This window comes from Globicephala melas, chromosome 6 (genome assembly GCF_963455315.2).
Source record: "Globicephala melas chromosome 6, mGloMel1.2, whole genome shotgun sequence".
Classification (NCBI taxonomy): Eukaryota; Metazoa; Chordata; class Mammalia; order Artiodactyla; family Delphinidae; genus Globicephala; species Globicephala melas.
In genome coordinates this window covers 87,100,707-87,117,886 of record NC_083319.1, presented here as the reverse complement: position 1 = coordinate 87,117,886, position 17,180 = coordinate 87,100,707, and the positions used below count along the sequence as shown (strand labels likewise).

Genomic DNA, 17,180 nt, shown 5'->3' with positions numbered 1-17,180 from the left:
TATAGCTGATTCATTTTGTTATAGAGCAGAAAGTAACACAACCTTGTAAAGCAATTATACTCCAATAAAGATTAAAAAAAAAAAAGGAAAATGGAGGAAAAAACAGTAAAAAAAAAAAAAAAAAAGGATCATACACCATGATCAAGTGAGATTTATCCCAGGGACACAAGTATGGTTCAATGTCTGCAATCAATCAATGTGATATACCACGTTAACACATTAAAGAATAAAAATCATATTATCATCTCAATAGATGTGGAAAAAGCTTTTGAAAAAATTCAACATCAATTTATGATAAAAACTCTCAATAAAGTGAGTACAGAGGGAACATACCTCAACATAATAAAGGCCATATATGATAAGTCCAGAGCTAACAACATACTGAATGGTGAAATATTGAGAGCATTTCTCTAAGATCAGGAACAAGAGAAGAATGCCCACTCTGGACACTTTTATTCAACATAGTATTAGAAGTCTTTGCCACAGCAATTAGGCAAGAAAAAGAAATAAAAGTATCCAAATTAGAGAGGAAGAAGTAAAACTGTCAGTGTTTACAGGTGACATGACACTATACATAGAAAATTCTAATGATGCCAGCAAAAAACTACTAGAGCTCATCAATGAATTTGGTAAGGCTGCAGGATACAAAATTAATAAACAGAAATCTGCTGCATTTCTATATGCTAACAATGAACTATTAGAAAGAGAAATTAAGAACATAATTCCATTCACAATCACATCAAAAAGAATAAAATATCCAGAAATAAATTTAACTAAGGAGGTAAAAGAACTTTACTCAGAAAACTATAAGACACTGATGAAATGGACTGTATAAGAAAGCTGGGTTTCAATGCTTTATGATCTGGTCCAAACATCCACTGCAAGAACCTTTTGTCAGCCTCATTCCCCACTTACTTATAAAATATATGAAATGATTCTTTCAGTTTTGATCAAGGAGCACATGTTATAGGTTAATCCCTCTTTATGTACAAGGTGTGGAAAAGGAATTTGTTTTAGAGTCAGCACATTAATTAATTTCCCATAAGGATGTACTTTAGTCTACTCCCAAATCCTGAAGTTGCTGAACCCATGCTTGAATTTCTCTGTGCTCACCTGTTGACTTGGGATTGTTGCTTTTCTCTGCTGGTTCCTTCATCATAAAAATTCTCCCACGAGTTTCTCAAAACTTCTGATCTACTAGTAGTGACTTTTCTATTTTCCTGCAGTACTGGGGATTTATTCTTTCTTCTAAATTAATCTTGTCACAATAATGGGATTTTGAGATGAATGGAAAATTAATGGCTATTATCAGCCTGTCATTTGGATTCAGAAGTTCAGGGTTATCTTAAATAAACGTTTAAAATTTTTTTACAAGGTCTTCCCTATCTTCTAATGACAGTCACATTGTAAGCAACCTAAAAAATTCAGGAGCATTTTTAGATTAAAAGTATTTGCAGGTCACTTTAAATTTTGTCACCATTGTACCTGTCAACTGCTTGAAGATCATTGGCTGGATTCCATGTAGGATCAAATAATATCACCACATTGGCACCAACAAAATTGAGGCCTAGTCCACCAGCCCTGGAGTAAACAGAAAAGAGCACATTAAAACAGCAAAAATAAATTTTGCTTTCCAACTCAATTATGCCAGGTTTCTATAACCAAATCAATACAATATTACATTAACATTATAAAAGTAAGGTGATTAAAACACAATATGCCACAAGTAAAACAGCTATGGAACAATTTTTTTTGTACCACTCTAGAATATCCCTAAGAAATTTGAGCATTAGAGACCATGTAAGTAGGTTGTGCTGGTTTTTACATTTTTTTGGATACTCAAATACTATTCTCGAAGATTTTCCTAACATAAGTTTTAAAAACTGCTAGTATACTCCAGCTAAATAAATATACACACTTAAAAAAAATGTGCTTCTCCTTATTCCTCCCACTAAGTACAGCTAAAAACCCTGGGCATTATATATAAAATAAAACACAAGATTATGAAAGGTAGAGAGAACACAAATTGGCTAGAGACCACAAAAACCTAAGGAATGACATGGCAGTGAGTTCCCTGGCTTTATTTTTGCCTAATATATCCCAGATTGGGTTCTGGAGAAGCCAGTGAACTGGAAATGCCAGCAGCCAACAGTCACAGACCGAAAAAGCCCCAAGAAAAGCCTTCTTCCTTTAGCCAAAGAACCAGGAAAGATACAGAGTTTTAAGACAGAAAAATGTTAGATAATGAACAGCCTATTCTTTCTTGCAAACACCACAGAAAAAAATCTGTGGCTCCAACCCTAACCTGGTCAGCAAAGGCTAAGTGAGGAGACTAAATTCCACCTTTGACAGTAATGAGGTACCTCTCATTCTCACTCAGGTGGTGTCAGAGAAGACTGATTGAGGAGCCGGAACTTTTCATTTCTGCCCAGCTATAACCAGGCCCCTCTGTAGTGTGGGTGGAAGCCATGGAGAAATAGCAATGAAGTGCCTCAAACTCAGGGTGTCAACAGAGGTCAAGAAAGAGACATGGATTTCCAGCCCATGTGGCTGGCATGGTGTCTGGGTAAAACAGAAGTTTTAAATAAGATACAGAGTTTCATAACATAATACTCAAAATGTCGAGCATACAATAAAAAATTACTAGTCTTACCAAGGTCTAGGAAAATCTCAATTTCTATAAGAAAAGACAATTAACATACGACAACACTGCAAAGAAGCAGATGTTGGAATTATCTGACAAGGATTTTAATGCAGCCACAATAAAAATGCTTCAAAAAATAATTACAAATATGCTTGAAACAATTAAAAATAGAAAGTCTCAGCAAAGAAAGAGAGGATACCAAATGAAAATTTTAGAATTGAAAAATTACTGAATTACAAAACTTGCTGGATGGACTTGATAGTACAGTGGAGATGACAGATGATAGAATCAATAAACATAAGAGCAGTTCAATATTATTGATATTTACCCAATCTGAACAACAGAAAGAAAATATACTGAAAAATAAAACCACATTCTTAGAGGCCTGAGGGACAGTAACAGAAGAGCTAACACTTCTATCATTGTAGTCCTGGGAGAAAAGAGAGAGTGAGACTGAAACAATATTGAAAGAAATATAGCTGAAAACTTCCCAAATTTGGGAAAAGAGATAAACTTACAGAATGCAGAAAGTTGCATGAACTCCCAGAATGATAAACCCAAAGAAACCTATGCTAAAATACAGCATAATTAAACTTCTGCAAACAAAAGACAAAGAAAAACTCTTGAAAGCAGTCAGAGAGAAATGATACACAACTTTTAAGGAAACATCAAATGACAGTGGATTTCTCATTAGAAACCAAGGTGGCGAGGAGGAAGCAGTACATTTTCAAGTGCTCAAAGAACTATCAACCCAGAATTCTATATCCAGCAAGAATATCCTTCAGGAATGAAAGGGGAATCATGACATTCTCAGATTAAGGAAAACTAAGAGAATTTGTCACCAACAGACTTAGAGGAAAGATAAAATAAAACAACTAAAAAGTCAACCAATATCCAGTCCTGTCAAATTTACCTCAAAAATGTTTTTTTCATGAGTCCTTTCTCCATTCCTATTTTCACTTGCCCTAGGTCAAGCTTTTATGTCACACCTGTATGTATTACTTCAGTGGCTTCCTGTCTTCCCTTACCTCAGACCTTAAATCCATCCCCACATTACATAAAATAATTCTAAGCACAGAATATAGAAAACTAAGTATGCCATTCCTGTTTAAAACCCCTCAATTCTTTGGAAAGCCAAAGCTTTATCTTCATTTAATTGACCTGTGGTTAAAAGATACAATGAAAAGAAACCACGAAAGATATATGTATATTTTGACAGTTTTTAAAATATGATATTGCTTAATGGATTTGATAGATTCATTTTTCTATCAGTCAAAACATGTCAGAATACAAATAATTCATTTTGGAATGAAGTTTATTTCTAAAGATATCTTTTCTAAATGTATCTTTTAGCAAAACTGAATATATAAAATGCTTGTCTACTGAGTTAAAGATTTCAGCTGCCTGCATAGCATATTAGATTTTACCTAAAAATAACTGTTATCTTCTCATGTTTTGAATTTTCTGGGTCTAAACACCATACACTTAATAATTATTTTATTATATAATAATGATAAAATTTTGTATTTTTTAAAGGGAAGGTAAAATTAAAATCCAATAATAAAATCATTTTCTTCGTTTTTCTAATCTCAACCTTCAAAGCCTTTACTGAGGCTTTCTCTTGCTGATTTTCCCTTTTCAGATGCTTAGACCATCATGTAACTCACACTTAGATAATGCTTTACACTAGATACTAACCATCCAGGGAGGGAAAATGTTAATAATCTTCTCTTATACAGTTTTTATCAAAATAGAAAAAAAATAACATTTATTGAGCATCTACTATATACCAGGAATGGTGCAAGATATTTTCATATATTCTATTCTTTCATCCTCAACACAGGTCTATGAGCTAACTATTATTCTCATTTCACAGATGAGAAAATTAAGAATCTGAAATACCGATTAACTTGCTCAAGGTCTCTGAGGTGGCCAGTGTCTGGATTCAAACCCAAGTATCCTGACTTGTTCAATATTCAATAGAAATTGAATTTTCTCCTTTGGAAAATTATTTATTAGAGGCAACAGCATAAAGATGTCACAGAGACTTAAACTCAAAGAAAGAAGTTAGGTGGGATAAAGAGGAAGTTTGGGAAAGGATTTAAAAAATGGGTAAATTCCGGAAGTGGGTGGGATTTAGATACCCAACAAGTAGAAGAGAAGTTAGAAGTTTATCTGCCTACTATGGTGATGGGGAAAATTCTGAAGAAACAAGGTTCATAAGATTATATAATTAGACTAGTTATGTGAAAAATCAACCAGTTATATCAAAATAAAATTGGAAATCAAGAAATATTTTCTAACACTTAACACCAAAAGTAAGTCTAGTCAACTGTTCAGTTAGCTTCTTGTCAGTAAGATATGCATGAATTTATTTCAGATGCCCTAAATGAGTCACAGGAAGGTCACCACTTGAGGTAACAATCTTCAAAGATATTCTGAAGTTACAACTTAAGACTGTCCGAGTTAAAGCAGAGGCAATGTTTCTTTTAAAGAAAAAAATAATCTCTAAACTCTATCTCTAGAGATGAGGTGATTCGCTATTTGACGATAATACAACTCAGAATCATAAACTTTCAAACGTATCACTCCTCTCATATGGATAACAGCAAAGGCTTACTCCTTAAGCAATAAAATATTTAGACTATAGCCCTGTTCAAGCTGAAGAATGGTATTAAGATAGATTGCTAATAAACATGCAGGCTATTCATTCCTTAGGTCTTCCACATTCTATTTTGTGTCAATAAATATGTAAAAAAATATATTTTAACCATATCTTAATATTCCACAAAAAAATTCTGTCAATGAATTAAATTTTACTGTTATGTATTAACTATTATAAAAGGTCGAATGTAGTCACTTGAACAAATACTTCTGAGAAACCTAAATATAAGAGATACCATGTTCGTAGATAGGAAGGTTCGATAGCATTAAAATGTCACTTTTCTCCAAAGTCATTTATAAATTCAGTGATTACAATAAAAATCCCAACCCAAGGAAAAATGCCAGATAACCCTTCCTTAATTAATTGAATGAGATGATTATGGAAAGCAAAGCTTTAAGGTGTTGACATTTCAGAATAAAGATAATTCAGAGAACAAGGCCTTAAAAAAAAAAGACAAAATCAGTTATTTAAAATAAAATAATAACATCAGAAAATGACATTTTTCAGAATATAGAGCAAAAAAGATAAAAATATGAAGTAAGAGTCCAAGTTCAGAGGTTTAATGAATCATTGTAGGGAATTCCCTGGCGGTTCAGTGGTAAGGACTCCGAGCTTTCACAGCAAAGGGCCTGGGTTCAATCCCTAGTCGGGGAACTAAGATCCCACGAGCTGCATAGTGCGGCCGGAAAAAAAAAAAAGAATCATTGTAGGAGCCCTAAAATCAGATAACCTAGTGTCTGAGAGAAATACCAAAGGAAATGGAAGAGAAGCCATCGTCAAAGAAATAATCAAAGAGAATTTTCCAGAGTTGAAAAATACAAGCCCTCGGATTATGCCCCGCAAAATAAATGAACTAAAACCCCAGACCAAGACTCAAATATCACTGTGAAATTTCAGAATACAACAGATGAAGAGAAACTCTTGTGAGTTCACAAAGAGGAAGGAGAATCAGATTGGCAATAGACAAAAATTCAACAACACTAAATACCAGAAAACAATGTTGTAATACCACAAAGATCTGAGAGGAAATTATTTTCAATCTAGAATTCTACAGTTGGCCAAAGTAGCAAGTGACAGAGCACATAAAAGACATTTGCTGATATTCAAAGAAACATAAAATTTACTTTCTATATATTCTGGCGTACAAAGTTATTTGTTAAAATAGCTGACAGACGAGGGCTTCCCTGGTGGCACAGTGGTTGAGAGTCCGCCTGCCGATGCAGGGGACACAGGTTCATGCCCCGGTCCGGGAAGATCCCACATGCCGCAGAGTGGCTGGGCCCGTGAGCCATGGCCGCTGAGCCTGCGCGTCCAGAGCCTGTGCTCCGCAAATGGAGAGGCCACAACAGTGAAAGGCCTGCGTACCGCAAAAAAAAAAAAAAAAAAAAAAAGCTGACAGATGATGTGACAAAAGTAGAAGAAAGGGTGGATGTGTGCTAATGCTAATACTACACATTACAAGTACTTAAAAGATACTGTAGAAAGTTGCTGGACTAAAAATCAAAGATTGAAGTATATTATTTCAGGTTAAAAAAGTAATTTATAGACAAATAATAAAAATAAAAATAGTAAAGAGTGTGTGGAAAATGGGGAGGGAGGAGTGTAAGTAAACTAAATCCTCCTCTAACATAACAAAGAGTCCAAGCTGTTTAAAGCTGATAAACTAAAAGATAATGAAGAATTAGGATTCTGGCAAAAATGATGGGCTGAGCCAGTGTGAAACTCTTTTGTTTCAACACCTAGAAATTAAATATAAATTTTTGCAAAACAAGGAAAACAAAACAAAAACTGAGCATATGTCTTTTGAAAAACATAGCTAAAGAATGGATTTATTATGCCTTGTAAGGTTCTTTATGTAACAAATGTAAGGACTTTGGTAACAAATCACTCTTTGAATTCAGTCATAGGGAAACAGGAATCCAAAACTTCTCTTGTCCTGCTTGGGATGCCTAACAAAGAAGTCAAAGTAAAATCACAGTAATGGAGAACTCCTACAACCAGTCTCCAAAGGATTTCCACAGAGGAAAGAAGCCCCACTGAAGATAAGCTCAAAATAAAAAATTACAAAATGTGTGAAGAAACCATCTACCATAAGCAAAAGCCAGAGGGAAGAACAAATAGAAGGATTAGCACCCCCCAAGCACAGGAGTTAATAGAGCAAAAATGCCATTCAAAAAGATATTTTTAAAAATTACTAAAATTACTAAAGAAATAAAAAAGCAAGAAACCATAAAAAATGAAATATATGTAAAACTGATCAGCTAGATTTGAAACATATAAATAAGACTTTTTAAAAAATTGAATATATTCCTATGCTCTACATTGCATCGCCATGACTTCTTTATTTTGTACCTTTCAAACTCCTTCACCTATCTCACCCCTTCCCCCCTGGCAACCACTAGCTTGTTCTCTGTATCTATGAGTCTGTTTCTGTTTTGCTATGTTTGTTCTTTTGTTTTGTCTTTTAGATACCACGTATAAGTGAAATCATATGGTACTAGTCTTTCTCCATCTTATTTCACTTAGATTATACCTCTAGGTCCATCCATGTTGTCACAAATGGCAAGATTTCATTCTTTTTATGGCTAAGTAATATTCCATTGTATATATATGTGTGTGTGTGTGTGTGTGTGTGTGTGTAATCTTTATCCACTTCATTTATCAATGGACACTTAGGTTGCTTCCATATCTTAGCTATTCTAAATACTGCTGTAATGAACATTGAGATACATATATCTATTCAAATTAGTGTTTTGCATTTTCTTCAGATAAATGTCCAGAAGTGGAATTGCTAGATTGTGTGACAGTTCTATTTTTAATTTTTTGAGGAACCTCCATACTGGTTTCCATAGTAACTGTATCAGTTTACATTCCCACCAACAGTGCACAATGGTTCCCTTCTCCCCACATCCTCACCAACACTTGTTATTTCTTGTCTTTTTGATAACAGACATGAGGTGATAACCTCTTTTTGATTTGATCTACATTTCCCTGAAGATTAGTGATGTTAAGCACCTTTTCATGTGCCTGCTGGACATCTGTATGTCTTCTTTGAAAATGTCTATTCAGGTCCTCTGCTGATTTCTTAATTGGATTGTTTTTTTTGATATTGAGTTTTACGAGTTCCTTATATATTTAGAATATTAACCCCTTATTGAACATATCATTTACAGTTATCTTCTCCTATTCAGTAGGTTGCCTTTTCATTTCATTGATGGTTTCCTTCACTGTGCCAAAGCTCTTTAGTTTGATGTAGTCACATTTGTTTATTCTTGCTCCTGTTGTCCTTGCCCAGACAGATCCAAAAAATATTACTAAGATCGATGTCCAATAGTGTACTACTTATATTTTCTTCCAGGACTTTCATGGTTTCAGGTCTAACATTAAAAGTTTAATCCACTTTGAGCTTATTTTTGCATGTGGGGTTAGAAAACGGTCTACTTTCATTCTTTTTCATGTATCTGTCCAATTTTCTCAATATCATTTTTGAAGAGACTGTCTGTTCCCCACTGTATATTCTTGGCTCCTTTGTCATAGATTAATTGACCATGTAAGTGTGGGTTTATTTCTGCGCTCTCTACTCTGTTCCATTGATCCATGTGTCTGGTTTTGTACCAGTACCATGTTGTTTGATTATTATAGCTTTGTGTACCAGACATTTGATTCTGAAATCAGGAAGCATAACACCTCTAGTTTCCTTCTTCTTTCTCAAGCTGCTTTGGCTATTTGGGATCTTTTGTGGTTCCATACAAATTTTAGGACTATCTGTTCTGTGAAAAATGTCATGGGTATTTTGATAGGGATTGTATTGAATATGAAGATTGCTTTGGGTTATATGGACATTTTAACAATGTTAATTCTTCCAATCCATTAACATGGTATATCTTTACATTTATTTGTGTTGTCTTCAATTTCTTTCATATTTGTGTTATAGTTTTCAGTGTACATATCTTTTACCTCCTTAGTTAAAATTATTCCTAGTTATTATGTTCTTTTTGACACAACTGTAAATAAAATTGTTTCCTTAATTTCTCTGATAGTTTGTTATTTGGTATAGTAATGCAACAAATTTCTGTATGTTAATTTTGTGTCCTGCAACTTTACTGAATTTATTTATTAGTTCTAATAGTTTTTTGGTAGTGTCTTTAGGGTTTTCTATATGTAGAATCATGACATCTGCAAATACTGACAATTTTGCTTCTTCTGTTCCAATTTGTATGCCTTTTAATCTTTCTTATCTGATTACTGAGGCTAGGAATCACTGTACCATGTTAAATAGAATTGGTGAGAACTGGGCATCCTCCTTTTGTTCCTGACCTTATAGGAAAAGTTTTCAGCTTTTTACCATTGAGTATATTATTAGCTGTGGGTTTTTCATATATGGCCTTTATTATGTTGATGTATGTTCCCTGTATACCCACTTTGCTGAGAGTTTTTATGGTAAATGGATGTTGAATTTTGTCAAACTCTTTTTCTTCATCTATTGAGATGACCATATGATTTTTATTCTTCAATGTGTTAATGTGGTATATCACATTGATTGATTTGCAGATATTACTTTACTTTTTTTTTTGACCACGCCGTGCAGCTTGTGGGACCTTAGTTCCCTGACCAGGGATTGAACCCAGACCATGACAATGAAAGTGCCAAGTCTTAACCACTGGACTGCCAGAGAGTTCCCAAAATAATTTTTATTTTGACTTAGTTTTCCATTTTTTGTATTTTATATGTTTATTTTAAAAGTCCCCTGAGATTACTTTCTAAAATATACAAACAGCTTATACAGCTCAATATCAAAAAACAACCCAATCAAAAAATGGGCAGAAGATCTATACAGACATTTCTCCAAAGAGGACATACAGATGGCCAACAGTCACATGAAAAAATGCTCAACATCACTAATTACTAGAGAAATGCAAATCGAAACTACAATGAAGTATCACCTCACTCCAGTTAGAATGGCCATCATCAAAAAGTCTACAAATAATAAATGCTGGAGAGGGCATGGAAAAAAGGAAACCCTCCTACACCGTTGGTGGGAATGTAAATTGGTACAGCCACTATGGAAAACAGTATGGAGGTTTCTTAAGAAACTAAAATAGAGCTACCATATGATCCTGCAATCTCACTCCTGGGCATATATCCAGAGAAAACTATAATTTGAAAAGATACATGCACCCCAGTGTTAACTGCAGCACTATTTACAATAACCAAGAAATGGAAGCAGCTTAACTGTCCATCAACAGATGAATGGATAAAGATGTGGTATATATATATATATAATATACACACACAATGGAATATTACTCAGCGATAAAAAAGAATGAAATACTGCCATTTGCAGCAACATGGATGGACCTTGACATTATCATACTAAGTGAAGTAAGCCAGACAGAGAAAGATAAATATCATATGATATCACTTACATGTGGAATCTAAAAAAAAAAAAAAAAAAGATACAAATGAACTTTCCAAAATAAAAAGAGACTCACAGAGAAAGGGAGGGGAGGGATATATTAAGACGATGGACGATGGGATTAACGGATATACACTACTAGAGATAAGACACATAACCAACAGGGATCTACTCTATAGCAAAGGGAACTATACTCAGTATTTTGTAATAACCTCTAAGGGAAAAGAATCTGAAAAAGAATATATATATATATACACACACACACACACACACACACACACACACATATGTATATATATAACTGAATCATTGTGCTGTACACTTGAAACTAATACAAATGACACTGTAAGTCAACTATACTTCAATTTAAAATAAATAAATAAATAAATAAATAAAAGTCCTTTGAAATTCTTTTTGAAAGATAGTGGAAGCACATCTATAAAATACTTATTACATTAGATGTTGAAAGTTACAGATTTGTTACCCCCCAAAAGGGATTAATCTTAGGTGTTTATATCAAATCTTTCTCTAAAGTGAGTGTATTTCTTAAAAAGTTTATTGAGAGATTCATAAATAGGTGTTAGAACTGATTTAACTTTTATAAAACCTATAAATGTTGAGCTGCTCTGCTTGAGACCAGGTAGAGACAGAGGAGGGAAACTCCTGGCCCACTAAGCACTGTGGGTTCTCAAGAGTTGCTTGATCACAGTTCGAAAACCACTGCTACCTATCATTCTCAGCTATTTGATTAATAACTTGATTATGCAATTAAGTCTGATTGCTCTAACCACAAGACATGAGTCAAAACAGTACAGAAAATTTCTGAGGAAACATCCATTTTTTGGATTTAAAAAAAATAAAGCCAGGGCTTCCCTGGTGGCACAGTGGTTGAGAGTCCGCCTGCATTGGCAGGGGACGTGGGTTCGTGCCCCGGTCCAGGAGGATCCCACATGCCGCAGAGCGGCTAGGCCCGTAAGCCATGGCCGCTAAGGCTGTGCATCTGGAGCCTGTGCTCTGCAACGGGAGACGCCACAACAGTGAGAGGCCCGCATACCGCAAAAAATAAAAATAAAAAAAAAATAAAGCCAGACATATAAAGAGAATTCAGTGATAAGGGAACTGAGAGAAAAGTTTAGATAAAACTCAAGATATTGTTATTTCAGTCAAAATTAACAGCATTTTTGTTGCTTCTTCTTAAAGCTAAATGAAACAAAGCAATACAAGCATAACCACTGAAAACCCAGTAATAGTTTAAAGATTACCTTAAATCTTAAAAGCAATTAGATAAAAATCAAGTTATCAAATTTTATTTTCTTACATTGTGGAGACAAGGCAAATGTTAACATCTTGTGTACTGTTGAACTCTTTCACAATCTTGATTCTTTCCTCTGATTTTGTATTTCCATCAAGTCGTCGGTAATCAAGCCCAGATGCCATACAGTATTGCTGCAGCACATCAAGCAACTAAAGGAAAGATACAGAGACGTGCAAAGACAAATTCATGGTTTAATAAGTTTCATACCATTATAGAGATGAGCTTTACTAAGTATTAATATTGCTGGTCACAATTTCTTATAATTACAAGAGCAACAAATATTTTTCTAATTTCTGACTCACATATATCTTCCCATTATACTGAAACTGACTTTAGTGTTCAGCAACCTTTGTTTTAAAAAAAGAAAAAATCAATCTTTCAGGGGAAAAAAATCAATTTTTAATTTTTTAAACTAAAACGGAATAAAAAGAAAAGTAATGGCTAACTCATTTATGTAAATATATTACATTATTTTTGCTATTTTCCACATTCTAAAATTTCTTAAATGTCTTAAAGAACACTTTAATTATTAACAAAAACATCAACAGAGAATTAGAAATCTATCTTTGAGTTTGCTATTTGACAGTAAGCAACTCTGATATAATTGAAATTTTAGTATCTCTTAAAATTTCTTACCTCATTACCATTTCCTACAGAAGATACATAAGATAGTAAATGTGGCTGGATGCTGTTTTATCTCTTAGACTTTATGCCTCAGGAATTAGGGTTGAGCCAATCAAGAATATGCTTCAGACAAAACTCACCTTGGTGGAAAAGGAGAAAAGAAGAACTTTATCTTTGTTTTGCCTACAATGGTTTAAAAGCTGCTGAAGGACCTGGAAGGGAACCAGAGAACATCAGTGAACCAGTTTCAACAAAAAGTATACTATATGCATATAAACATCACTTGAAATTTTCTTAAAAATTACTTTCATACAATATAATTTCAGTTATCTTTTATAATTCCCTTCATATTTTCCAAGTTAGAGAAATAAAGTATTAGATATTACATGAAATTCATCATCATATTGTTAATAATGAGGTAAAGTTCTCAAAGACTTTTATTTCATCTCATCTGGTTTTAATAAAAAGGAAGCATATTAGATTATGGGATGCATTTAAATGGATTAATTTAATTTCCAAAATACACTTTATTTATACCTACAATATGTTCAGAAACTAAATTACAGAGCAGCATTCCTTTTAGGAAGTATTTAAGTTTTCTCTAGATAGATATAATAAAATGTGTTTAATTTCACCTAGGTTCTAAAAGTTCTGATATTTATTTTCTCAGAATAATCAGTCAGATATACACCTCTTCTCATTTTCTCCCGTTTCTCTATTTACAGTAAGCCCTGAATTCCAGATTTGATTTTGACCTCAAAATGCCAATAATTTGCCCCCATATGCAGCGCTTTTAGGAAGGAAACAAATAATCCAAAACCTGTGTATGAGAGTAGTACTGTTATTTTTAAAAAGGCATTTCCACTCTGGCAATGACAGCTCCAGAACACTGTGGAAAAGCAAACCACAAAGGAAAGAAAAGGAATTTTCTGTACTAAGTATAAGGTTTTACTGAACTATACAATAAACAACTAATTTTATTTATTAAATGATAAACATTTAAACTTTTAAATAAAAAAATTTATACTCAACATAAAATTCTTAATAGTTGAGCAAGAAAAGACATTGTGCTAACTCTGACCTCTACGCAACAATCTCTCAAAAAAAAAAAAGCTGTGGAGTTGAAAAAAAAAAAAAAAGCTACTCAGACAACCAAGCAAATGGTAAATTAAAATGTCACAGATCAGGTAAACATTGATACTTGGAGAACATATAAAGTAAATTTTAATTGTATTAGCTTTATTTTTTAATAAAATAACTGAATAAAGCATGTGCATTTGAATTTCACATAATTCATTAACATTTTAAAATTAATATATTTTATATTTTAGAGCAATTTTAGATTTACAGAAGAACTGAGTATACAGAGAACTCCCACAGATTCCCTCCCTCCCTCCCCCCACTTCAGCCTCTTCCCTGAACAGTTTCCCTTATTATTAACATATTGCATTAGGATGATATATTTGGCTGATGAATAAATACTGATAAATTATTATTAATTAAAGTTCATAGTTTACATTAGGGTTCACTTGTGTTGTACAGTTCTATGGGTCCTAACAAATATATAGTGACATGCATCCATGACTACATTATTATACAGAATAGTTTCACTGTCCTAAAAATTCCCTATTCTCCATCTATTCTTCCCTCCCTGTAAATCCCTTGCAACCACTGATTTGTTTCTCTATAGTTTTGCCTTTTCCAGAATGTCATATAATTGGAATCATACAGTATGTATGACTGGCTCTTTCACTTAGCAATATGCATTCAACGTGCCTCTGTGTCTTTTTGTCGCTTGATATCCTGTTTCTTTCTATTGTTGAATAATTTTCCATTGCCTGGAGGTACCACAGTTTGTCTATCCATCCACCTATTGAAGGACATCTTGGTTGCTTCTAAGTTTGGGCAATTACAAACGAAGTTGCCATAACCATCTGTGTACAGGCTCTTATGCAGACATAAGTTTTAAACTAATTTGGGTAAATACCAAGGAGCATGATTAGTGGATCGTGTGGTAAGAATATGCTTAGCTTTGTAAGAAACTGCCAAACTGTCTTCCAAAGTGGCTGTACCACTCTGCATTCTCACCAGCAATAAGAGTTCCTATTGCGTGTTGTCAGTGTTTTGAATTTAGCCATAGGTGTCTAGTGATATCTCGTTTTAATTCGTAATTCCCTAATGACATGTGATGTTGGGAATTTTTTCATATGCTTATTTGTCATCTGTATATCTTCTCTGGTGAAATATCTGTTCAGATCTTTTCTGTATTTTAAATTGTATTGTTTATTTTCTTATTGTTGAGTTTTAAGAGTTCCTTGTATATTTTAGATACCAGTCCCTTATTGTTTTGCAAATAAATTCCTACCAGTTTGTGGCTTGTCTTATCATTCTCTTACAGACATTAACATTTTAAGACAAGGATATGATGCACAGAAATCCACTCTGATTGTTTGAGGGTATCATACCTATTACAATTTCAGGTATTCTTGAACATTTTATAGTAAAAGCAAAAAACAGTAATAAGGAAAGTGAATGTTTTTGAACTGAAGGTCTTTATTAGGCTAGTTAATAAACAAAAAACCCCCCAAAAAAACCTTACTAGTTAAATGAATAACTATAAGCTAAAAATTTCAGAAATAACAGTGTGGTCACTATAGTTGGAGTCTTAATAATACAGACCCAATGTTTTGTCACTCAGTTGTCCTCCACAGAACAAGACAATCCACCTGTAAGGGAATCCTAAATTTGAGGATGTTCACAGCTAATGAATCTTAGATCTAATTTTTCTCAAATTAGTCAGGCCTAGAGATGAACATGACCCTTGTATGATTCCAACAGCACTAAATTGGGTTTCCTAGTCTTGTTTCCACCCTCCACAATAAGACTCTGTGGCATTTCCCAAGGGAATTAAAGGGAAAATGAGGCTTCTCATCAGGGGAATGAGTGTAACTTTGTGCCCATCCCCTTGAATAGTAGTTGAGGTCAAAAACGACCTTGGCACTTAAGAGAAAGAGCTGGAGTTCATAAGTATAGCTTTGAGGCTATGATGGGTACAGTAGGTATTACGTCCACAAATAAACTGCAGTTGCCAGCTAACCTATAATAAAAGAAGCAGATCTAGGATCGTTTATCACCTGAATTCAAGAAGTACATGCAATTTGGAGTTCTTAACCCCACAGGAAATAATTCCATTATAAGCCTGTAAGTTTTGTATTACTAGATCATGAGATGATGTTGCTAATCAAATGATGAAACACAGTCTTGAAAACATATCCCTAGCTTACTACCATCAGTCTCTGTTTTATTGGTGTTCTCCCACAAAACAAGTAAAGTGCAGGCTTCCTTCTCATATAGACACACACCCAGCCTCTGGAAATAATTCCCTTCTAAAAATCATAATAAAAATAAATGTAATAATTATCTTAATCAAACACTGTTATTCCTAAATAAGTAACTCTAACAGTATGTTTTAAATCATATAGTTAATGGATATATAAGAATATAAAGTACAGAGTAATAAAATTCCATTTAATTTCAAGAGTGGTAAATTTTTAGTGAAGAATCACAATGAATAAAATTTAAATAAATAGCCATGAATAATGAAGTTTTCAGAGAAGGCCATGATTTCTGGAAATATTCTATTGGCTTAAATTATAGGATTATAAGTGCTCAGTTCTAAACTAACTGGGCTTTTTACATTTCTCAATTTAAAAATAATTAAATAAAAGTCAATATGGATGACAAAAATATTATTGTTAGGAAATATTGTTAGATTTGAATTATTTGCTGTGATAATAAATCATAGGATGTTCTAACACAAACTTATTTATTTTAAAAATACACAATTTTTGGGCTTCCCTGGTGGCGCAGTGGTTGAGAGTCCGCCTGCCGATGCAGGGGACACAGGTTCGTGCCCCTGTCCGGGAAGATCCCACATGCCGTGGAGCGGCTGTACCCGTGAGCCATGGCCGCTGAGCCTGCGCGTCTGGAGCCTGTGCTCCACAACGGTAGAGGCCACAACAGTGAGGCCCGCGTACCGCAAAAAAAAAAAAAAAAAAAAATACACAATTTTTACAAAGTGAGCATAGAGGGAACATACCTCAACATAATAAAGGTTATATATGATAAGCCCACACTAATATAATACTTAATGATGAAAAACTGAAAGCTTTTCCTCAAAGATTAGGAACAAAACAAGGATGTTCACTCTTGCCACTTTTATTGTACTGGAAGTCCTAGCCAGAGCAATTATGCAAGAAGAAAAAAGGCATCCAAATCAGAAAGGAAAAGTAAAACTGTCACTATTTGCAGGTGATATGAGATTATATACAGAAAACCTTAAAGACTCCACCAAAAAAAGTCAGAATATATAAATTCAGTAAAGTTGCAAGATACAAAATTAATATACAAAACTCAGCTGCATTTTTGTAGATTAATAAAGAACTATCAGAAAGTGGAATTAGAATCCCATTTATATTTACATCAAAAAAAGTAAAATAACTAGTAATGAATTTAA

At 33.7% G+C, this 17,180-nt stretch overlaps 1 protein-coding gene across 4 annotated transcripts in view; it reads right to left on the bottom strand.

Annotated features, from left to right (window-relative positions):
* The window catches only part of ERCC6L2 (ERCC excision repair 6 like 2), a 140,322-nt gene that overhangs the window by 61,445 nt on the left and 61,697 nt on the right, over positions 1-17,180 (bottom strand). For all 4 annotated transcript variants that reach the window (XM_030832886.3, XM_030832887.2, XM_030832883.2 and 1 more), the window contains exons 10-12: positions 12,805-12,876; positions 12,044-12,189; positions 1,486-1,581 (exon numbers count right to left, since the gene is read on the bottom strand). In XM_030832886.3, the coding sequence (XP_030688746.2) occupies positions 1,486-1,581; positions 12,044-12,189; positions 12,805-12,876 (314 nt within the window). The remainder of the gene's footprint in view (positions 1-1,485; positions 1,582-12,043; positions 12,190-12,804; positions 12,877-17,180) is intronic.